This window comes from Centropristis striata, chromosome 10 (genome assembly GCF_030273125.1).
Source record: "Centropristis striata isolate RG_2023a ecotype Rhode Island chromosome 10, C.striata_1.0, whole genome shotgun sequence".
Classification (NCBI taxonomy): domain Eukaryota; kingdom Metazoa; phylum Chordata; class Actinopteri; order Perciformes; family Serranidae; genus Centropristis; species Centropristis striata.
Genome location: NC_081526.1, coordinates 3,300,733 through 3,324,950, shown reverse-complemented (window position 1 = coordinate 3,324,950; position 24,218 = coordinate 3,300,733). Strand labels below are relative to the sequence as shown.

Sequence of the window (24,218 nt, the reverse complement as noted above, 5' to 3'; positions counted from 1 at the left end):
GTCAAAATTCTGATTTTAAAGATAGTCTTATTATACAACCAGTAAGACATTAACACTCTGCAGTTTGGAGCTATTTTGGCCGTTTTTGCCTGTATATAACACTTAAAACAATATTTACCACGTCATGTTGGTATCTTTTTTTATCAGCACAACCTCAACTTTATGACCTGATAATTATTTTTTCACTTTGACTTACTGGTTCAACATTTTAAACCCAAAGAAACTCAACAAAATGATGCAAATGTGGACACAAGTTGCATATAAGAGGTAAAATGAGGAGAACATCTCGTTCTATATTTTTATACTAAATATATTTAACCTTATCTCCGGTTTTACTTGGCTGATCATTTTTACATCTATTTTTTTGTCAATTTGTTTCTATTTAGATCATTTTGTGTCATTTTTTGGTCATTTTTGCATCTATGTTTTGTCATTTTGTGTCTTTTTTTAGTCATTTTTACATCTACAATCATGGAAACATTCTTGATAATAACCAAAATCATTATCAAGAAAACCATGTTAAATGTTTAAGACAGTATTTTAGAGGGAAGTTAATGGCAGAGAAACGAACTGCTTCGTTTTTACGCCATGACATCATGAAGAAGTCATATGATTTGATAATGTTGCCGTGATCGGTGACTCCAGAGGGTTAACTAGGAGTTTTCCCTCAATAACTTTAGAATTATTGCTTATTAGTAGTAGGTAAGGAAGTTGTTGTATATGAGTTATGATCTTAATATGCTTTATAATATGGACTTTATAATCTCTACATAGCGGTGAAGGAAACCATGGAAACGGCAAGAAGCGGCAACCTTCTCCAGACCTTTGACGTGACTGGTGGAGGATTTTTTTGCACCAGTGTTCTTCTACCAGTGAGCCACTTTGTATTTTAATGATTGACATTACAATCTACCAATCCTCCTCCAATCATCAAAAGGAGCCACCAGTCACGTCAAAGGTCTGGAGAAGGTTGCCGCTTTTTGCCGTTTCCATGGTTTCGTTCACCGATAAGTAGAGATTATAAAGTCCATACAAAGTAAAACATATTAAGATCATAACTCATATACAACAACTTCCTTACCTACTACTAATAACCAATAATTCTGAGGTAGAACAGTGTTTCTTTTGATGGAAATACTTTTTATTTATACGGTAAAAAATGTAATAAAATCTTAAACGTGAAATCAACAGAGCCAATATCTTTTTAACGTAATATTAAATAAAGTTCTACCGTATTTATTACGGTAAAGTTCTGGCAACCACAGCTGCCGTTTTTTTACCGAAAAACAACAGTTGTTTTTTTACTGTGTAAGTAAGGAAGTTGTTGTATATGAGTTATGATCTTAATATGCTTTATAATATGGACTTTATAAGATGGTAGTACCACAAGAATAATTATTCTTCCTTAATCACACTTAATGAATATAGTCTGTTCCTATAACTACCACCTTATAAAGTCCATATTATAAAGCATATTAAGATCATAACTCATATACAACAACTTCCTTACTTACTAATAATAAGCAATAATAATAATAATAATTCTGAGGTTATTGAGGGAAAACTCTTGGTTAATGTCTTACTGGTTGTATAATAAGGCCATGCAGAATAAGACATTAATAACTACTTAATAATGACTCATTAAGAGCCAATATGTTCCTTATTTGAGTGCTAATAAGCAGCTAATTCATGTTGAATATGTGTTATTTCATCTAAAGTTTTACCGTAAATGCTTTGAGAAAGAGCACAAAGTTGCAACGGGACTCGTTTTGGCAAAACAGGAGACATGAGATAAAGTGCCGCTGAAATTATTAACAGAAATGAATCCTTCGCTCCTTCCCTGTCGGCCCTCAGCCGAAGGTCTCACCGGATGAAACGTCGGGGGAGGAGTTCAGTTGAGACCTGGTCTCGGTGACTCGGACTAAGGGGAACTCTGAGAAGTCTGTGCTGTGTCCTCGGAGGCTTAACTGTCCATTGGCAACGGTGAACTGCGAGGTGGATCCAGATCTCGACGTCTGGAAGTGAGATTTGAAGTTCTGATCGAAGGAGCTTATCTGAAACGTCTGCAGGATGCCTTGCGAGGACGAGGAGGAGGAGGAGTCTGTCTTTTTGGAGGGCGAGACCTGCTCCAGGAAGTCCTCCTCGGCCGGGGACACGCCGGAGGGAGGCGTGGTCTCATCACCTGAAAACGAAAACGAGTGCTGCGAGTCCCCGACCAGCAGCCCGAAGTGAGGTTTCTCCAAGGTGGACCTCAGCGGGGAGCTCATCCCTGATTTGAACCTGCTGGGGGAGGGGAACTGTTTCTCCGTGGAGAACAGAGGCTGCCCGGCTAAGGTCGGGTTCTCCGACACCAGGCTGAGGCTCTGGCTGGTCAGGTAGCTGTCGTTCTGGCTGGTTCTCTCCAGAGCTTGCTGCAGGAACTTGGAGTACTCCTGCAGGAGGCTGACCTTCTCCGTGGCGGGCTGGGGCTGGGCGCCGGAGGCCCCCAGAGCCTCCACGGGGACGCCGTCGGACACGTCGGACGAGTTGATGGAGATGCTGGACGTCACCTCGGTGTCGGCCACGCTGAAGGAGATGTCCGACTGGCCGTTGGCCTTGTTGGAGTAGTGGTCCAGCAGCGTCTGGAGGACCTCGTCGGGCAGAACGCTCTTGTCGTGCGAGGCTTTGATGTCCGTGCTGAGCGGCGGCGGCTCCAGGATGGTGGCCGGCACCGTCTCCTCGATCACCGCCGACACCACGGTTTGAGCTCCGGGCGGCTGGGAGGAGATGCTGCTGGCGTTGAGGCCGTAGTCGCGGCTGTTGTTGGCCATGGCGGCCTGCAGGTAGCGCTTCTTCTTCAGGAACTGCATGGCGTCGTCGTAGTTCGTGCTGCCCGCCGCCGGCTTGGCCGCTCCGCCTCCTCCATGGAGCGTCTCCACCGCCTCCAGCTCAGAGCTGCTCTCCACCTCTAAAAGCCCTTGTTTGTCCACTATCTCAAAGGTGTACTGCACCTGGATTGGAAAAAATAAAACACACACTTAAGAGGTTCAGCTGGCAAATTCAATAAGATTTGGCAACCTTTTCTGAAATATGTAGAAGAGAAATCAGAGCTGCATGACTCAAGTTCATTAGGACAACCACAGATTTCATTGTGCTAAGATGATAACCCGCTTAATTACTATTCAGTATGTACTGTACTTCTCTAATGTTTTTTGCTTGTTTTTTTTTCTTTCTGTAAAATTCTCTCCTTTTTATGTTTATATATGTCCTCTTTTACAACATACTCAACTTATATTATCTTAGATTTAGTCATCTATTGATCATTATTATTATTATTATTATTATTTATCTATCTATATCAGGAGTGGGCAACCTTTACTAACTAAAGAGCCACTATTAGCCCCCCCAAAAAAAGAGAGAATGGAGCTGCAAATCTTATATTGAGCCTAAAATGAAAATTTAACAGCCTAATAAGTCATATTGAGCATTTATTAATATGATTTTGAAAACTAGTCTATCTCGGGGAACTCAAAACTAAACTCAAAGTTGAAGGTTAAGGCGCCAGGCCAGAGACTTTTGTAAGCTATGAAGCACATTTTAGTCGACTTAAATGTCAAAACTTTTTTAATTTGCTGTAAAAAGGCTATACAATTTTACAATTGAGGAATACAAATAGCTTTTGGTCTGCACCATTGATAAATGAATATCTTAATGTAAAAATATGTATATCATTTTTTATGTCTCAGCCATGGGGAGCCCCTGCAGGTGGCCTAAAGAGCCACAGGTTGGCCACCCCTGATCTATATATTCATTTATTTTTACTTTTTGGGGTGGGGATTCTGTTCTGAGTGTTCCTGTATGTCTGTGTTTTATTGTGAAAAAACTTAATAAACAAAATTAAAAAAAATAAATAAAAAAGGTGTACTGCACCTTGGTGGTCTCCTCGAAGGAGGCCAGCGTGGAAAGACAAGGAGGCGTCTGCTCGGAGGACTGTTTGAGGCTCCTCTTGGGGACTTTCTTCAGGACCAGTTTGGGAGGAGTGGTGTCTTCTGAGGACACGTCTCCGTCCTGAGGAGGACTGGCTGCTTCTTCAGGAAGCTCCACAGAGTAATCTGTGATCACGTACTCGTGTTTCACCTTGGAGGAGACGACGTAGAGAGGTAGGCCTTCCATCTTACTCTGCCGCTGCTCCTCCTTCTCCTCCGGCTCCTCCCCGGCGGCGGCGGCGGCGTCCGTCTGGGCGGCGCTGGAAGCGTCTGAACTCTTGTCTGAACACTTCTGGCGCTTCTTCTTGGGCAGTGAACACTCTTTGGCTAGGAACGGGAGGCCCAGAGGATCGGCTTCACGCAGAGCAGCGACTCGACCGGCTGCCTTGTTGCTCTTCCTCTCTCGGTTCTCGTGACACATTCGTCTGTGCTTTAGAACCCGATCTGTCCTGGAGAAATACTGTGGAGAGGAGGCAAAACAATAAAATATATAAAAAAATACATTTATTGGACCAGCAACAGACAGAGTAGTAATAAACTTAAAATGGGGCAATAATAAGAATCTACCTGGAGTCAAGAAACTACTAAATCTACTGTCACTTTCTGCACTGGGCACCTGTTCAACACTCCAAATACTGGAACAAATACTTTACATCACATGTGATATGTGTTAATATTGATCGTATTGATATTTTATATATATATAATATTCTTGTCCTTTTGCACTTTCTACTATACTCTTAGTAAATTATGTATTGTATGTATATCTTGTATAGTCAAGTATTTATATGCATATATAATGCTGGTACAATATATCATATGATATCACATCTATATATATATATATATATATATATATATACATATATACACACACACACACATATACATATATACATATATATGTACATATACATATATATGTACATATACATATATATGTACATATATATACATATACATACATACATACATACATACATATATACATATACATACTCATTTTCAAAAGTATCGATACCCCCCCTTGCACAGTATACAACCTCAAAATATTGTTCTAATTGTTATTGTTTATTGTATTTATTTATTTCTTTTCTGCACTACCTCAGACCTGAAGCTTGTTATCATAGTTGCAGTTTCTTTTTGCACAACTGTTTTTATTATAAATATTTAACCTGTGGTTCTGTTCATTTTTACATGTTGCATTTTTCTTGTTAATAAAAATATTTCTGTTAAATTTTGGGGTCTTTGTTTTTATCCTGGTGGTATCGAAAATGGTATCGAGTATCGAAGTATCAGTATCGATTTGAAAATTTTAGTATCGTGACAACGCTAATATATATATATATATACACATGTATAAACACACAAACATGAACAAAATCTTGATAATGATTCTGGTTATTATCAATAAAACCATGTTAAATGTCTAGATATCAGCTCTTAAATTAAACTCTTATCAGCTATTTTTGTTGTTATCATTATATTTGTTCAAACTAATGTACCTTTAGACAAAACAATGCTCTAATATTTTTTTCCATGACTGTAGACCATAAATATGAGCCACATTTCAGTTTGTTTGCTGTTTTTTTAATACCTGATTCATCCCCATTTACCTTCCACATGCACTAATGTACTAGCAGATAAAAAGAGTTCTCACCTGGTGACAGTAGTCACATTGGTAGGGTTTCTCTCCACTGTGAGTCCTCTTGTGTCTCTCCATGTGGTACTTCTGGATAAACCTCATACCACACTCATCACAGCGAAAAGGCTTCTCACCTACACAAAGACACAAAGAAAGGAAGCAGAAAAAGGCTCAGTGGACTCTAAATTAAACTAAATCCTGCTGCATGCTGATTGCTTTCATCTCCACTCACCAGTGTGGATCTTCTCGTGTCTCTGGAGGAGATATTTCTGAATGAAGCGCATATCACACTGGCTGCACTGGAACGGCTTCTCACCTGGAGATGGAAGAATAAAACACACATCTGGATATGAAGAGCATTATAGATATTGAATTTCATCCTCAAAGGGACTTTTAATTTAACGTTACTGCTCTTTTTTCATCCACTGTCAACATATAATGCCGTTTAAAACACGTTCATTCATATCAAGGTTATTATAGTTAATGAAAACCAACGAAATAACAAAAACTAGAATTGAAAAAACATTTTCGTTAACTGAAATAAAAATAAAAACTGTATTGTGAGGTTACAAAATTAAAAGTATAGTGAAAATGTCCATCGTTTTTGTCTTTGTCAACTTTTTATACATAAACCTTTTTGGTTGATATGAAATCTATTTCATTTATCTGGTTTTATGACTTAATAAACTTATTGGGGTAAACACTAAAAAAAGTTGACAAATTTACGAGAAAAAAGTGACGAATTTATGAGAAAAAAGTGACAAATTTACAAGAAAAAAGTGACAAATTTACAAGAAAAAGTGACAAATTTATGAGAAAAAAGTGACGAATTTATGAGAAAAAAGTGACGAATTTACTAGAAAAAAGTGACAAATTTACTAGAAAAAAGTGACAAATTTACAAGAAAAAGTGACAAATTTATGAGACAAATTGACAAATTCACGAGAAAAAAGTGACAAATTTACAAGAAAAAAGTGACAAATTTACAAAAAAATTAAAACTAATAAAAACTAAACTAAAACTAAGCATTTCCAAACTATTTAAGCTAATTAAAACCAGCAAACTCACTCTAAAAACTTGTTAAAACTAACTGAATTTGAAAAGAAAAAATCACAAGGAAATTAAAACTAAAACTAATGAGAAGGTTCCTACCAGTGTGGATGAAGACGTGCCTCTGCAGGTGGTAGTTGGTTCTGAAAGCAGCGTTACAGTGAACACAGATGTGACACTTTGGGTTTTGTATTCCCAACGACCCGTCATCGTTGATGCTGAGAATCTACAACAGCAAACAAACAGATTATAGTCTTAGATTCACTTTTACAGTTGTTACTGTGATAAACTGCCACACAAGCACACACTGCAAAAAAGGTGTTGAGTCTCAAACCAGATCAAACAGTAAATCTGAGGGAAATGATCTTGCTGCATGGACAGATAATTTACCTTGACAAGATTTATTAAATTAAGATTATTAAATCTAGAAATAAGCATGTTGAACACTTAAAATAAGAAATTAATTCTTAAAACAAGATAAATTAAAGCTGCCAGCAGTGATGAACTGGCCCGAGCAGAGTGACCTGATGATTATTTGGTTCTTACCAAGATAAAAAAAAACTTTAGATTTAGAAGTGTTAGAGCAGGGGTCTCAAACTCGCGGCCTGTGGGCCAATTGTGGCCCTCGTGATGATATTTTGTGGCCCCCACCTTGATATGAAAGTTTAATGTGAGTTTTATATGAATGGCACTTTACCGTGTTGTGTGTGGAAGGTCCCTTTAATTACTTTTTTTGGTAATTTTGAGTCTTTTTAAAATAATTTGTGTCTTTTCTGTCATTTTGTGTCGTTTTTTTGGTCATTTTGTGTCTTTTTTAAAGTAATTTAGTGTTTTTTCATTCATTTTGTGTCTTTTTTGGTAATTCTGTGTCTTTTTTTGGTCATTTATTTCTTTTTTAAGTAATTTAGTTTTTTTCTGTCGTTTTGTGTCTTTTTTTTGTAATTTTGTGTCTTTTTTGGTCATTTTGTGTCTTTTTTCTGTGATTTTGTGTCTTTTTTTAGTCATTTTGTGTCTTTTTTTGGTCATTTTGATCCTGCCTCCAGGTAATTTGAGTTTGAGACACCTGTATTAGATAATTCATCTTGTTTTAACAAGTGTTCAACATGCTTATTTCTAGATTTAATAATCTTGACTTAAGAAATCTTGTCAAGGTAAATTATCTGTCCATGCAGCAAGATCATTTCCCTCAGATTTACTGTTTTATCTGGTCTTTAGACACCTTTATGCAGTGCAGTTAAGACCATTTTTATAAAATAGATGAATAGGTGAAATGGACCTTTGCTGGTGAGCGCTGCTTCCTCTTCTTCTTCTTGGGACACTGCAGCAGGTCCTTGACTCCTTTCTTGTCCTTCTTTATCTGGGTTGGAGCCTCCGACAGCTTCAGCTCCTGCTTGATGCTCAGCTGTGAGAGTCGGACCAGAGATATGGAGACGTTTAACAGCAGCCTGACCCAGTTACAGCCCCCCCACTCCTCCTGCAGCTTATCGGGGTCGGGCAGGTGCAACAGGGCAGGAGGCAGAGGATAATCAGCTGCTCCTCACCACGGAGCACCTCCTCCTCTACAGGCTGAGAGGCCAGCTGATGGTTGAAGCCTCCTCTGAGGAGGAGGACCTCCTGCTGGAGCCACAACAGACCACAAGACTCCTAGAGAACCTGGGACCTGCTGAGAAACCACACAGCTGGCCTGGGAACACCTGCACATCTTACATAGGACTGACTTTAAATTATGTAGCCACGTTTAAAGATTTTAGCACAATTACTGTGTGAGTAAAATATTTTTCTTAGATAAGAGTGGGAAATAGAGTCAGCAGAACTTGTGAATACACACACACACACACACACACACACATATATATATTCGACTTTTTCTTCTCATTTTGACCTTTTTTTCATGATTTCAACTTTTTCTTTTCATTTTGACAAGTGTTTCCCCTACATTCATTCAGCAGCGGCGCACTGCCACTAATGATTTCAACTCGCACTGTGTGAACACAACAACACAAGACGTTATTTTCAACTTGTTTTGAGTCATCAACGAGGCATCAAAAACCCTATTAGGACATCAAGGTTTATACACGGTCTTCATAGCGAGTAGCGCAGCTAACGTAAATTAGCAGCGTAGCTCCTTAGGGCAGCGAGTGTCAGTGTTGCCAACTTAGCGAGTTTTTAGACCCCCTTAGCGACTATTTTTCAAAAAAATCAACTAGCGACAAATCCAGCGACTTTTTCTGGTGTTATTGGAGACTTTTGGAGACTCGTTCCGCGTCTCGTTAAGAAGAGCAAGAACGAGTCGAATCGGCCCAGTCCTCCTGCAGCAGTCTCTCCCAGCTGCAGAGCCGGAGGGGATGTTAACCCCTTTGCATCCAGTCTGCAAATTGCACATGCACTAAGTCTCTACTGGCTGGTTTACAGTCAGAGTCTCTTTTGGGTCACTTTAGCCGGTCCAGAGGCCGAATGAAGGAGGAGGGTTGGAATTGTGACAGAAGACAGTGCACTTGCAGTTCTAAACATGTTTAGGGTGTTTTATTTAGCGACTTTTAGCGACTTCTTGGAGCCAATAGCTACTTTCCTTACTGAGGAGTTGGCAACACTGCTGAAAAGAATTCTAGGAGAAACACTGTGTGTGTGTATATATATATATATATATTTTACCACTACTGTGACGTTTCAGACAGTTCTTCAGTCTGAAGATGAGCATGGGAGCTTTATAAAGAGTGCAAAGTAATTATTATTACTTTTACATGTTCTTATGTACAGCCATAAATACTTATAATCTGGTGCATGATTTTGTAAAGGATTCTTTGAAAACTATGGAAGTAACAGACAAGTTGTAACAAATAAGAATTAAAAGGGATTTTCAACCTGCAAAACACGCGTCATCCGGCAGCACGGAGGAAAACTAAACACCGTTCATCTGCATATAACTATACACACTACAATGACACAAAGCTGCTTGAAAATCAGCAAAGTTTCCCTTTAAGCAGCCCTGAGCCTGATCCTGGATCTGTGCAGGTTATCCTCAATGTTTACACTCACAGTAAGAGTTGTCTTTTAAATTCACATGAGCTGTATCTTTGTGCTCTTTAATCTGCAGCGTTACAAAAGCATAAACACTTCAGCTAATGCCTGTATTTCTATGAAGGCTCCTGACTCTTTAACTCTGAGTATGAAGCAGGTACACAGAGGGAGTAAGGTGATCCTTACAATAATATATAATCCTTTGCGTTGTTTCACTGATGTTCTGTGGGGCTTAATACTTCTAATATTTGTGCAATATACTTTAGGATGTTATATACACCTTTTTGCATTTCAGACTGCTGTTTTAACAAAATTCAATCACAATCAATGCAATCCCATGCAGTTTAGGGTTTAGTAACTTGCAAATAGATACTTTGGCATGCCACTCAGTGTGTTTACATGCACAGTTTAATGGAGCTATGCTTAAAAATCTCTACTGACCAACTAGTGTGTGAGCGACTAATGTGACCTGCTAATGTGACCGGCTAATGTGTGACCGGCTAATGTGACCGACTAATGTGACCAACTAATGTGACCGACTAATGTGACCTGCTAATGTGACCGACTAATGTGACCGACTAATGTGACCGGCTAATGTGACCGACTAATGTGACCGGCTAATGTGACTAGCTAATGTGACCGACTAATGTGACCGACTAATGTGACCGAAAAATGTGACCGAAAAATGTGACCTGCTAATGTGACCGACTAATGTGACCGACAAATGTGACCTGCTAATGTGACCAGCTAATGTGACCTCTGCTAATGGGACCTGCTAATGGGACCTGCTAATGTGACCTGCTAATGTGACCGGCTAATGTGACCGACTAATGTGACCGACAAATGTGACCTGCTAATGTGACCAGCTAATGTGACCGACTAATGTGACCGACAAATGTGACCTGCTAATGTGACCGGCTAATGTGACCGACAAATGTGACCGGCTAATGTGACCGGCTAATGTGACCGACTAATGTGACCGACAAATGTGACCTGCTAATGTGACCAGCTAATGTGACCTCTGCTAATGGGACCTGCTAATGTGACCTGCTAATGTGACCTGCTAATGTGACCAGCTAATGTGACCTCTGCTAATGGGACCTGCTAATGCGACCGACAAATGTGACCGGCTAATGTGACCGACAAATGTGCCCGACAAATGTGACCGGCTAATGTGACCGACAAATGTGACCGGCTAATGTGACTGGCTAATAGGGCAGGGCGATATATCGACATAAAAATATATCAACATATTTTTAAATGTGATACGGAATTAGACCATATCGATATAGTTCAATTGTTTTTCTTTCTTTATAAATAAATGCTATACTACTAATACTCACCCTTACTAGGGTTTGTCATATTTAGAAAAGTTTGATTTGATTTGATATATAATAGTGTTTTTCAGCATTACATGGGTTGACATGAGAGGAGCGTCACTAATAATGTGCAGACTGAAGATATATATATATATATATAAAGATATATAAATACTCTAATCAACACATAAACTACTGGTCATGGACTCACTGGCATATGAAGCAAGCAGGGCAACTTATTGGTGAGTTTTAGGGGGAAATGCACTCCCACCTCGCCTCCTCCTTCCTCTTCTCCTCCTCCTCCTCCTCTACCGTTCTTTGTCATCTCCTCCTGCATCATCAGCTGCTCTGGAGGAACCAGGTCGTGCGTAACCAGCGAGCTCCCGGTCAAGTCTTCGTCTTCATCTTCGTCATCGTCGTCCTCAGCCAACAGAGGGTGGTTGGCGAGGGATCGCTCCCCCAGAGTCATCACCACCAGTCCTCCTCCTCCTCCTGCTCCTCCTCCTCCTCCGCCCAGCCCGACTCGTCCTCCTCCATCTACTCCTCCACTGCTGCACTTCAGCAGCAAACCCTCCAACTTGTCCTCAGTGTTCATCTTACATAGAGTACTTGAGTCTGGGAAAAAAAAAGAAAAGAAACACAGAGATGACTGTGCAATCCTGGAAAACTCAATATCACACAAAGTCAATGGAGAAGTTTTTCTTTTTGGTTTATTTGAGATCATGGGAAATAATATATAATAATATGATAAAATACTATGAAACTGATATTGATGAAATTCTGAAATTGCTATTTTTTAATTTTTAATTTCTGTTGTTCTGATGTACTTCCTGGTACCTAATATGATGACCCACAGAAATTAATAAAATAAAATTCTAAAAAAAAAAAGATTATGGGAAAGAAGAATAACACATTATTATTGTGGTTCTTGATGTAAAGATAACAAAGATGTAGTTGTTGGGGAAAAGATTTATTTTTAAAGCTGTCAATGCAGATTCTTTGAACATCAATCAATTTAGGATGCTTATTAAACGTTATTTTGTTTTGGAAGGTTATATTGCTAATAGGAATGGTGATGTTGGACGGTATTTGGAAAGGTGGGAAAGGTTTATTTATTGAAGGGCATAGCTGGCATTTAATTTAACCCTTTATTATTATTTTCTCTTAGGTTATTAAGTTTACTGATATACTGTATGTTTTATGTGGTAATTATGTTTGGTGTTTGTTTGTGTCTAGTTTAGTTTTAATGTTATTTAATGTGTTAACGTTCTTATTTATTCTTGTTGTTTTATCTATTTATTTAGGTTGGTTTTGTGATTTTGTTGTTGTTGCTCTTTTTTTTTTTTACTGTGTTTATTCCATTGGTTATTTATGTTGTGTTTTGTTAAAATTAATAAAATAAAATAAAAAAACAAAGATGTAGAGTTCAAATGACTAAGATATAACTATGGTGGGAGGCTAACACTTCCAAGCTACCAATAAGGCTGTTATTACATTCACCAAGGAGGTTTTGGTTTGGTTTTTTGTCGGTTTGTTCTTTTTCTGGAGCAAATCAGAATCATGGTATGGAAGCACAAATCATTTTTTCCACTCTAATTTTCTTCTGTGTTCTGTAGTTTCCAACAATTTCCTTTTTCGAATTGTGACAATAAAATATAATTTTAATGTGCAGGGATACCGAGTTTTAATTCCAGTGTTATGTCCTTACTGGTTTCCAGACCAACCTGTTGCCGTACTGGTGTGTTCCAAGGTTATTATAGTTTTGGATTTTTCATTAGTTTTACTTTTAATTTCGTTGTGATTTTTTGGTTTCAGATTCAGTTAGTTTTAATTTGTTTTTATTTTTTGGAAATGCTTAGTTTTAGTTTAGTTTTTTTATTAGTTTTAATGTTAGTTTTAGTTGTTTGTAATGGGGTATTTGTTGGGTGCCATATTTAAAAAAGATTTTCCTTTATTTCCTTTGTCTGATCCATCTCAGCCCCAATAAGTTTATTAAGTCATGAAACCAGATAGATGAAATAGATTTCATATCAACCAAAAAGGTTTACGGATGAAAAAAGTTGACAAAGATGAAAACGAAGGACATTTTCACTATAATTTAGTTAGTTTTATAACCAAAAAATACAGTTTGTTAGTTATCGTTTTTTAAAAACTATTCAATGTCATTCTCCTAAAAAGGATGGTTCGACCCAACCTGTCAATCACCTGAAAACTCTAAGATGGAGTCGTGGTTGAAGCGTAGCAGTTATAGTTTTATGGTCACTGTTTTTACTACATTAGTTTGAATTACTACATTTTAGTGAGGAGAAATATTTGCAATATATTTAGTCATGGATTATTAACATTTAAAATGTTTGAAATTGTTTTTCTTTCAAAACGTTTGAATTTTGTTTGTGTTTATCAGTTCCACAGTTTAATAAATCAGACACTGATGGCACAACGCTGTGTTTTTAGGTCTGTTTTTTTCCCACCTTTGCCCTGGTTAGACCAAGGATGGGCAACTGGAGGCCCGGGGGCCGCATACGGCCCTCACCCTCACTTGAAGTGGCCCTCAGTACAACTACATGTATTTGAGCATGAAATCTTAAAAGTGCAGTGTAAAAACGCACAAAATTACTTCTTGCAATTAATGTTGGTCTGCTGTTCTTGCACTGAAAAAAAAAAGAAATCACAGTAAGTAAGTAAGTGTATTCCTATTTATTCTGTTATACATGCATTTGAGAATGAAATATGTTAAGTTACTGCACTGTAAACATATTTAAAATTGCAGTTTCATCATATCTGGTTAAGTGATGCTCCTATATGTGGCCCTGTGGTCGTGAACATGAAAAACTGTGGCCCCCTGCAGCATTTAAGTTGCCCATCCCTGATATAGACGGACACACAAAAATGACGTGTGTTACATGAGCTTAATGTAAAACATTGCACAAGCAGAATAAGGAGGTTAACATGTCAGATAAGAACAATATATGCAGCTTTTGGGGTAATTATAATACAAGAAATCACAACTAAATATTGACTCTCTTATTTGCTATACTTCTGTACAATTAGCCTTGTTACATAGGGCCTCTTTTGTAATAAACATAATACATATACAAGTCCCAATAGTTTCATTCACTAGTTGAACATATAGGGTTAGATGAGATTATCTCTATTACAATATGACATGTTAGCTTAGACCAGCTATTCTCAACCTTGGGGTCGGGACCCCAATTGGGGTCGCGAGATGATTTCTGGGGGTCGCCAAATCATTTTGGAAGTCAGCTCTGTCTCCACTGTGTTAAAGTGTTCATGTGTTCATGTGTTTTAGTCTTTTTGGTCATTTCATGTCTTTTTTTGGTAATTTTGTGGGGTTTTTTTTTTGTCATTTTGTGTCTTTTTTGGTCGTTTTGTGTCTTTTTTAGTGATTTTTTGTCTTTTTTTGGTCATTTGTGTCTTTTTTTTTGGTCATTTTGTTTCCTTTTTTGGTCATTTTGTGTCTTTTTTTAGTCATTTTGTGTCTTTTTTTGGTCATTTTGTTTCTTTTTTGGGTGATCTGAACTGTGTGAGATTGTGTTCAGTGAGCGGGGGTCGCGGACAACATGCATGTTAAATTGGGGGTCGCGACTCAAAAAGGTTGAGAACTACTGGCTTAGACAACAATAAGACTTTTGATCCACATCTTTTCCACAAACAATGTCTCTTCTCAGAAATCTGTCAACTTCTGTAACTGGGTCAGATGTTGTTTTTGTGATCTTATCCTTCTAAATGTTCCATACAGTGTAACGTGATATAAGCAGAGTGAAAAGGCTCAGAAAGTTGATCATGTAATAACAACAACAACAATAATAATAACATGCTGCTTCCTTAATAAGCCAAAGTATAGTGTAAATAAGTATTTTATTTAACCCTCCTGTTATGTTGCGGGTCAAATTGACCCATTTCAAAGTTTAAAAATCAAAAAAAAAAATTGTTAGTATTTTTTCATAAAAGACAAAATTCAAAAATGTAAAAAAAAAAATCCATGTCATGTAAAACCATTATATTTTATATGTAGGTCTTTCCAATGTACATTAAAAAAATGTTTTAACATGCATTTTTATACTGAAAAACAAGTGAATTATCCTCATTAAACCTGATCTGTGAGAGATAAAGAACACCATTGCACTAAATATGCATATCTATATATATTATAAATATTATAGTTAGTCATGATTTTTTTAATGAAATATAAAAAATGTTTTTTTTGGATAATTAAACAAGTCCTGGGTTAAATTGACCCATGAACATTATGCTGTTTCTGAGAAATGAAAATAACAGGAGGGTTAAAAGGTTACTGTACATTACTCCTGAGCCAGGCAGGTTTTATTTAAATATGTGTGTCAAATGTCAGTGTATAATGATAACTTGATATCTCCAGAACAGAGAGAGTGGTTTTATATTAACTCTTATTTGCTGTTAAACTTCAACCAGAGCGGATTATTTAAGTGTAAATCAGTAGATAACGGAGCACTAGTGGACCGTTTGGTAACAGGTTTATAATGTGTCTGTTAAAGGACTGAGACCAGCAGACAGAGAGACAGATCAGTCTCTGTCACGGTTTATAAACACAACAACAACAACAACAACAACAACCACTTAGTTCACTATGTAAACACACTCAGTGTGTCACTCAGGTTAAGTGGGTTAAGTCTGTTAGCTAGTTAGCCAGTTAGCCGCTGGTCAAGCTGTTACATCACTTAAACCTAAGGAGGAAGTGACCCTTCAAAATAAAAGCTCCTTCACCACTTCACATGCAACTCACCGGCTAGGTATGAAGACATTATAAATTGTAACCACTAATACAAATTATTGAAAGAAATATATGAATACTGCTTCTAGAGTCTGAGGCATGAACCATGCTCATTTTTATAGGTCAATTTAAAACCATTACAGAGGCATGTGTTCCCTCAAAACTATGCTATATATATTATACACACAGTTAATTTGTAATGTTTGTTATTCTTTTCTCATATAAATATATTTGTTTCAGAAAAGGACTGACCCATTTTATTTCATAGACTATTTTATTTAATATATTTTTTTTTGATTTAAATGTGCACATTTGTCTACATTGTATATAATTTTCCTAAAGTGTTTTATTTTATTTAAAAAAAAAAAAGTTAATACTTTTTATATTTATACGTATTTATATTGTAAATTGTTAATACTTTATTTAATGTTGTACTTGTTTATTTACTTATATTTCTAGTTTACACTGTTCACATAGTTTTCTATATCTAACCGATATTCTGTTGATTTTATATAAACATACAGGGCAGCTTCAATGGTCAACTAAAATAATAAACTAGCGGGTCTCAGCTGAGAAGGAAGAGTTCTTCCCTTTTTTTAAACAAATTCAAAAAGTGCCTCACTTAATGCAACACAAATTACTTGTTTGTGGGAGGAATAAAGGAAATCTTAATATTAATCTTATTTTACGTTACTGAGAAAAAGCACTGCACTATTCACATTGTTTTCTATATCTAACAGATGCTCTTTTGTTTCTATATAAACATGCAGGCCAGTTTCAATGGTCAAAGATAACCTGCCTTCAAAGTAAATGCTTTTACTTTGAAGGCAGTGACCGGAAGCTGTGCGTCACTTGCATCACCTTGACGACCGTCTCCGGCCTGTTTGAGGCTAGTTAGCTACATGCTAACGAGTTACTACAAACATTAGTGTGTGTTGCTGTAATATCCTGTTGACACCTCGTCCTCTCAGCACTACACGTGCAGTATTCAACAACACATTATATATCACGTCAAACGACGCACATGGCACAAAATACAACTTCCGTTTGCACATTTCTCCAAACTTGTCGGCGGGGCTAGTTAGCGCCTGCAGCTTCCTTTAGCCGCTCCGCTCTATAGGCCACAGTGTTATTCTGCTGCTGGAGCTAACGGTGGCTAACAGGCTAGCTCCGCTCCGAAGACAAACAACAACAAACGGCTCAGCGAGCGCGTAAATAAAACATCAACGGCTGAATCTGCATTGTTTCTTCTTACCTGCTGAGCGTCTTAAAGCCGTTTAGCTGTCATGGTTGTTATGCAAGACTACAGTGTGATGATGGTGTGCGGAATAATCAAATACACCATCACACTTCATGGAGGGGGGAAGTTTTCTATTTGTCGCCATCTAGTGGTGGACACTGGTAGTGGTGGACATTACAGCTCTAGTGGTGAACACCTCTAGTGGTTAACACTGGTAGTGGAGAAAAACGAGTGGTGAACAACTCTAGTGGTGAACATTACACCTCTAGTGGTGAACACTGGTAGTGGTGGACAACTCTAGTGGAGAACAACTCTAGTGATGGACACTGGTAGTGGAGAAAAACGAGTGGTGAACAACTCTAGTGGTGAACAGATCTAGTGGTGAACAACTCTAGTGGTGAATAACTCTAGTGATGAACACTGGTAGTGGAGAAAAACGAGTGGTGAACAACTAGTGGTGAACATCTCTAGTGGTGAACAACTCTAGTGGTGAACATTACATCTCTAGTGGTGAACACTGGTAGTGGTGAACAACTCTCGTGGTGAACATTTCTAGTGGTGAACAGATCTAGTGGTGAACAACTCTAGTGGTGAACACCTCTAGTGGTTAACATCTCTAGTGGTGGACACTGGTAGTGGTGAACATTACACATCTAGTGGTGAACAACTCTAGTGGTGAACACCTCTAGTGGTGAATAACTCTAGTGATGGACACTGGTAGTGGAGGAAAACGAGTGGTGAACAACTCTTGTGGTGAACAGATCTAGTGGTGAACACCTCGAGTGGTGAACAACTAGTGGTGAATACTGGTAGTGGTGAACATTACACCTCTAGTGGTGAACATCTCTAGTGGTGAACAGATCTAGTGGTGAACAACTCTAGTGGTGAACAGATCTAGTGGCGAACACCTTGAGTGGTGAACAACTCTTGTGGTGAACAGATCTAGTGGCGAACACCTCGAGTGGTGAACAACTAGTGGTGAATACTGGTAGTGGTGAACATTACACATCTAGTGGTGAACACCTCTAGTGGTGAATAACTCTAGTGATGGACACTGGTAGTGGAGGAAAACGAGTGGTGAACAACTCTTGTGGTGAACAGATCTAGTGGCGAACACCTCGAGTGGTGAACAACTAGTGGTGAATACTGGTAGTGGTGAACATTACACCTCTAGTGGTGAATAACTCTAGTGGTGAATAACTCTAGTGGTGAACAACTCTAGTGGTGAATAACTCTAGTGGTGAACAGATCTAGTGGTGAATAACTCTAGTGGTGAATAACTCTAGTGGTGAACAACTCTAGTGGTGAACAACTAGTGGTGAATACTGGTAGTGGTGAACATTACACCTCTAGTGGTGAACATCTCTAGTGGTGAACAGATCTAGTGGCGAACACCTCGAGTGGTGAACAGATCTAGTGGTGAACAGATCTAGTGGTGAACAACTCTAGTGGTGAACAGATCTAGTGGTGAACACCTCGAGTGGTGAACAGATCTAGTGGTGAACAACTCTATTGGTGAACAGATCTAGTGGTGAATAGATCTAGTGGTGAACACCTCGAGTGGTGAACAGATCTAGTGGTGAACAACTCTAGTGGTGAACACCTCTAGTGGTGAATAAACAGTGATGGACACTGGTAGTGGAGAAAAACGAGTGATGAACAACTCTTGTGGTGAACAGATCTAGTGGTGAACAACTCTAGTGGAGAACAACTCTAGTGATGGACACTGGTAGTGGAGGAAAACGAGTGGTGAACAACTCTAGTGGTGAACATCTCTAGTGGTGAACAACTCTAGTGGTGAATAACTCTAGTGGTGAATAACTCTAGTGGTGAACAACTCTAGTGGTGAATAACTCTAGTGGTGAACAGATCTAGTGGTGAATAACTCTAGTGGTGAATAACTCTAGTGGTGAACAACTCTAGTGGTGAACAACTCCAGTGGTGAACAACTCTAGTGGTGAATAACTCTAGTGGTGAATAACTCTAGTGGTGAATAACTCTAGTGGTTGATTGATTGATTTTTGGAGTGAGGTCAGTCGTGAGGTACTTGAAGTCATTTTGGTGTGGATGGTGCTTTATTTTCCTATCTGTTGCGATATATTTGTGAATATAGGGTGCACTTATATGTTGTTTATGTTTTTGTTTTGATAAAAATCAACATAATCTATTTTTTTTAATGTCAAAATGTCATTTCGGAGCTTTATTCCCCTCCTTTAAAAAAAAAGGCTACTCACAAGTATAGTCTAAATCAATGTATGTTTGAGATGAGATAATAAAATTCTATTAAAAGCCTGCTAAATACACTGTAAAACTGTTTTACGGTAAAAAAAACCCATTTAACATTACGGTAAAATAATATTGGCACTGACCGATACAGATTTTTTAAGGCCGATGCCAATTATTTTGACATCAGTCTTAACTGATCCCCGATATGTGTTGCTATTATAATTGATCCGCGAACGCACGCACATATCGGCCGATTGCTGATACAAGTAAAAAACGCAAATATCGGCCAGATATATCGGCCGGCTAATATATTGGTCTACCTCTAGGTTTTACTATTAAATGTTACAGTATATTTTGTTAGAGATATGGTGTTTAGTACATTTAACAGTGAGAAAAAAGTATTTTTACAAAAAATAAATCCAAAAATAATGCTTGTATATATATTACAGTTATATTTTTGCTACAAACACGGTGACAGTGTATTTTACAGTGGAGTAATGTATTAAAAAAATAAAAAATAAAACTGTAAAAAATACTATTTTGGCTGATATATACATTTACAGTGTTTCATTGTTACTGAAACTGTCATGGTTTAGCAGTTTATCACCATAAAATCTACAGACATTTTTACATTTTTACAGTGTATAATTTGTGGTCATCTGATAGAATCCATGCGGAAATGAAGCAGGACACTATTAGTGGGTTAGAGGCTACATAATTAATCATTTTCATGCAGTCATATGAAAAGGCTGCATGTAATGGATGGGGTGTTTGTATATTTCCATATAAGGTATATGCTCCAATACTCATATAGCATGTTGTTGTAGTAAAACTACAAAAACTATTTTGCTGGCTGATACCATGTAAGTTATAAAACTGCTACTGTATTCTTCCCTTTGAGAGCTTTTTCCATTATGACCTTGTCATTGAGTATTAATAGTTTATTTCCTGCATCTGCAGCTGCTTTGTTATCTCTTGAGAACTGTTTTCCCATAATAAATCTGGCCTTTTATAGGACTTTTATGAAATGAGGTTTTATTTTTTTATTTTTTTATCAAGGGTGCGTCAACGAAACAATCTAGGGCTGCAACTAACGATTATTTTCAGTATCGATTAATCTGTCGATTATTTAAACGATTAATCGATTAGTTGTTTGGTCAATAAAATGTTGAAAAATATCAATAATTTTTTCCCAAACCACAAGATGACATCCTGAAATTTCTTGTTTTGTCCACAAACCAAAGAGATATTCAGTTTATTGTCATAAAGGAACAAAGAAACCAGAAATATTCACATTGAAGAAGCTGAAATCAGAGAATTTGGATTTATTGTCTTTAAAAAAAACCTACTCAAACCAATTATTAGATAATCAAAATAATTGACGATTAATTTAATATTTTATTTTATTTATTAATTTAGGAAATTCTAAATTAAAAAGACAGTTTGCAGAATCAAACCATTAAATTATAGCCATTTGGATTAAATGTTTAGGAATAATTATATTTTATGGGAAACGGCAAGCTACCTACAAATATTACTACAGAATGCATTGTTTTCTACAGTATAATACCTACAAATATTACTACAGAATGCATTGTTTTCTACAGTATAATACCTACAAATATTACTACAGAATGCATTGTTTTCTACAGTATAATACCTACAAATATTACTACAGAATGCATTGTTTTCTACAGTATAATACCTACAAATATTACTACAGAATGCATTGTTTTCTACAGTATAATACCTACAAATATTACTACAGAATGCATTGTTTTCTACAGTATAATACCTACAAATATTACTACAGAATGCATTGTTTTCTACAGTATAATACCTACAAATATTACTACAGAATGCATTGTTTTCTACAGTATAATACCTACAAATATTACTACAGAATGCATTGTTTTCTACAGTATAATACCTACAAATATTACTACAGAATGCATTGTTTTCTACAGTATAATACCTACAAATATTACTACAGAATGCATTGTTTTCTACAGTATAATACCTACAAATATTACAACAGAATGCATTGTTTTCTACAGTATATTACCTACAAATATTACTACAGAATGCATTGTTTTCTACAGTATAATACCTACAAATATTACTACAGAATGCATTGTTTTCTACAGTATATTACCTACAAATATTACTACAGAATGCATTGTTTTCTACAGTATACTACCTACAAATATTACTACAGAATGCATTGTTTTCTACAGTATATTACCTACAAATATTACTACAGAATGCATTGTTTTCTACAGTATATTACCTACAAATATTACTACAGAATGCATTGTTTTCTACAGTATAATACCTAAAAATATTACTACAGAATGCATTGTTTTCTACAGTATAATACCTACAAATATTACTACAGAATGCATTGTTTTCTACAGTATAATACCTACAAATATAACTACAGAATGCATTGTTTTCTACAGTATATTACCTACAAATAGTACTACAAAATGCATTGTTTTCTACAGTATAATACCTACAAATATTACTACAGAATGCATTGTTTTCTACAGTATAATACCTACAAATATAACTACAGAATGCATTGTTTTCTACAGTATATTACCTACAAATAGTACTACAAAATGCATTGTTTTCTACAGTATAATACCTAAAAAAAATTACTACAGAATGCATTATTTTCTACAGTATATTACCTACAAATATTACTACAGAATGCATTGTTTTCTACAGTATATTACCTACAAATATTACTACAGAATGCATTGTTTTCTACAGTATAATACCTACAAATATTACTACAGAATGCATTGTTTTCTACAGTATAATACCTACAAATATTACTACAGAATGCATTGTTTTCTACAGTATATTACCTACAAATATTACTACAGAATGCATTGTTTTCTACAGTATAATACCTACAAATATTACTACAGAATGCATTGTTTTCTACAGTATATTACCTACAAATATTACTACAGAATGCATTGTTTTCTACAGTATATTACCTACAAATAGTACTACAGAATGTTTTATTTTCTACTGTATAATACCTACAAATATTACTACAGAATGCATTGTTTTCTACAGTATAATACCTAAAAATATTACTACAGAATGCATTATTTTCTACAGTATAATACCTTTTTAATGGATAACAGTATGTAACTGTCACAATTTGGCTGTTTTCTTACATCAATCTGTTACAATGTTAAATATAAGAATATTCCCGATGTAAATAAATGAACAATAAAGATCGTGTCAAGTGGAAAAGAGGCTTTAATGTATTTACCCTCTGATCCATTAATGAATCCTTAGACGGACAGCTTGGACACAAAAAGGGATGTTGAGGGTCGTGATAAGATGATAGCCTGTCATGCTGAGGCATCACACACACACACACACACACACACACACACACACACACACACCGCCGTGAGGAATACTAATCAACCTGTTTGCCGTCAAGTGCAGAAGCTCGGCGCACAACTTGGGACTTCTCATTCATTCTGAGTCTAGAATCTGCTGGATCCAGTCTAAACCTCCAACCTGCTGGATTTCAACCTTTATCTCTGAGCGGACAGAGGCTTTTATCTCTCCTGTCTGTCTCTCTCTCTCTATCTGTCTCTCTGTCTCCTGTCGCGGAGAGTGGATCTGGGGACAGACAGCCCACTCCGCCGCCGAACAAGGGGAAGCCCCCCACGCGTTGCGCGCCCGGAATCGCCGCTAGAAATTCGCGTCGCGGGAGTGCGTGTGCATGTGCGTCAGGCTCTAAATGTGTGTGTCCGCCGCGCACGACAAAGCCCCGGGCTCCGTCCTCAACAGTTGCTACCGGAGCGGCGGAGAGGAGAGGTGGAGAGCGAGAGAGATAGCGGACTGAGGACGGACCGACGGACGGACGGACGGACGCGGAGCCCCACGCCGCTCTGCCCGGCTCGGCTCCTGACATGCAGTCGCTCATCTCTCCGGTGACCAAGGCCATCCTAGTAGCGCTCTTCATCTTCGCCATACTCCTCATCCTCTATGTGATTCTTTGGTACATTTGCAGAGACGTGGACTGCGACCACGGCATCTGAGAGGATTCCAAACGGGAATAAAAAAAACGGGGATTTGACAATGGGGCGCGCAGAGGAGCCCACAGAGCCCTGCAGGGTCATGCTGTAAGTCTTCATTTTGTCTTGTCTTTTTAATGTCTTTACGTGTTTCTAGGTTATCTCTGGATGCATATGTGTGTATGTGTGTGTGTGTGTGTAAACGCGCTCTTTCCTGTCGTGCGTAATGTTAAACGCGCTCTAGTTAGAAATAGGTGATGACCGGAGTGCGTCTCCACCGGCACCTGGTTTACCTCAAACCCTAAATCAGCCCCTTAGATTCCTCATAGTTCAACTTGCCCGGGATGCTCTGTAAAGCCTCGTGGCAGCAGCTCAGAGCGGCGCGCGGACTGACAGAGAATTCTTAAAGGTGAGACAATGTCATGAGCGGGGATCGAACCGGTGTCAAACGGGGAAGACGGTTGCTGGAGCGCGTGTGTGGGCTCCCAATGAACGGGGGGAACGGAGAGAGAGCGCCGTTGCCGGTGACATTGCGGTAAACTGCGTGGGTGTCCCTTAAGGTCAACAACAACAGTGTGTTTACATCAGGTTGCCAATATTGTTTTTGCTCCTCCTCCTCCTCCTCTTCCTCTTCATCCCCCCTTTTTTCTTTCCTCTCTTTTTTCGGTATATCTGCAGCATTAGTTCATGTTCAGTTCATGTTGGTCTCTGAGGATGCTTCCACATTGGCATTTTCCATCCAACAAGATAACAGGATTATCTCCATTGGCTCCTTATTCCTAATCTGTCTTGTGCCATGTTTTTGACTCCTTATCATGAAAAACGCCGCTAATGCTTTTACGCATAGCGCATTTATATTCCCCGTGACATCAGAGCGCCTGTTCAACATGCTATGTCCAATCTTAGTTAAGAAACATGCTCTATCTCTC

The 24,218-nt window shown here is 37.8% G+C and overlaps 1 protein-coding gene across 1 annotated transcript; it reads right to left on the bottom strand.

The window, feature by feature from the left end:
• Window positions 1–1,675: 1,675 nt before the first annotated feature.
• On the bottom strand, window positions 1,676–17,155 carry znf148 (zinc finger protein 148). The gene is made up of 8 exons (XM_059342169.1): window positions 17,024–17,155; window positions 11,209–11,612; window positions 7,937–8,062; window positions 6,763–6,886; window positions 5,843–5,926; window positions 5,626–5,744; window positions 3,910–4,425; window positions 1,676–2,990 (listed from the first exon to the last, which is right to left on the bottom strand). Exons 2-8 carry the CDS (start codon window positions 11,590–11,592, stop codon window positions 1,851–1,853), a joined length of 2,493 nt encoding a protein of 830 aa, XP_059198152.1. The 5' UTR covers window positions 11,593–11,612; window positions 17,024–17,155; the 3' UTR covers window positions 1,676–1,850.
• Between the last annotated feature and the right edge of the window lie 7,063 nt (window positions 17,156–24,218).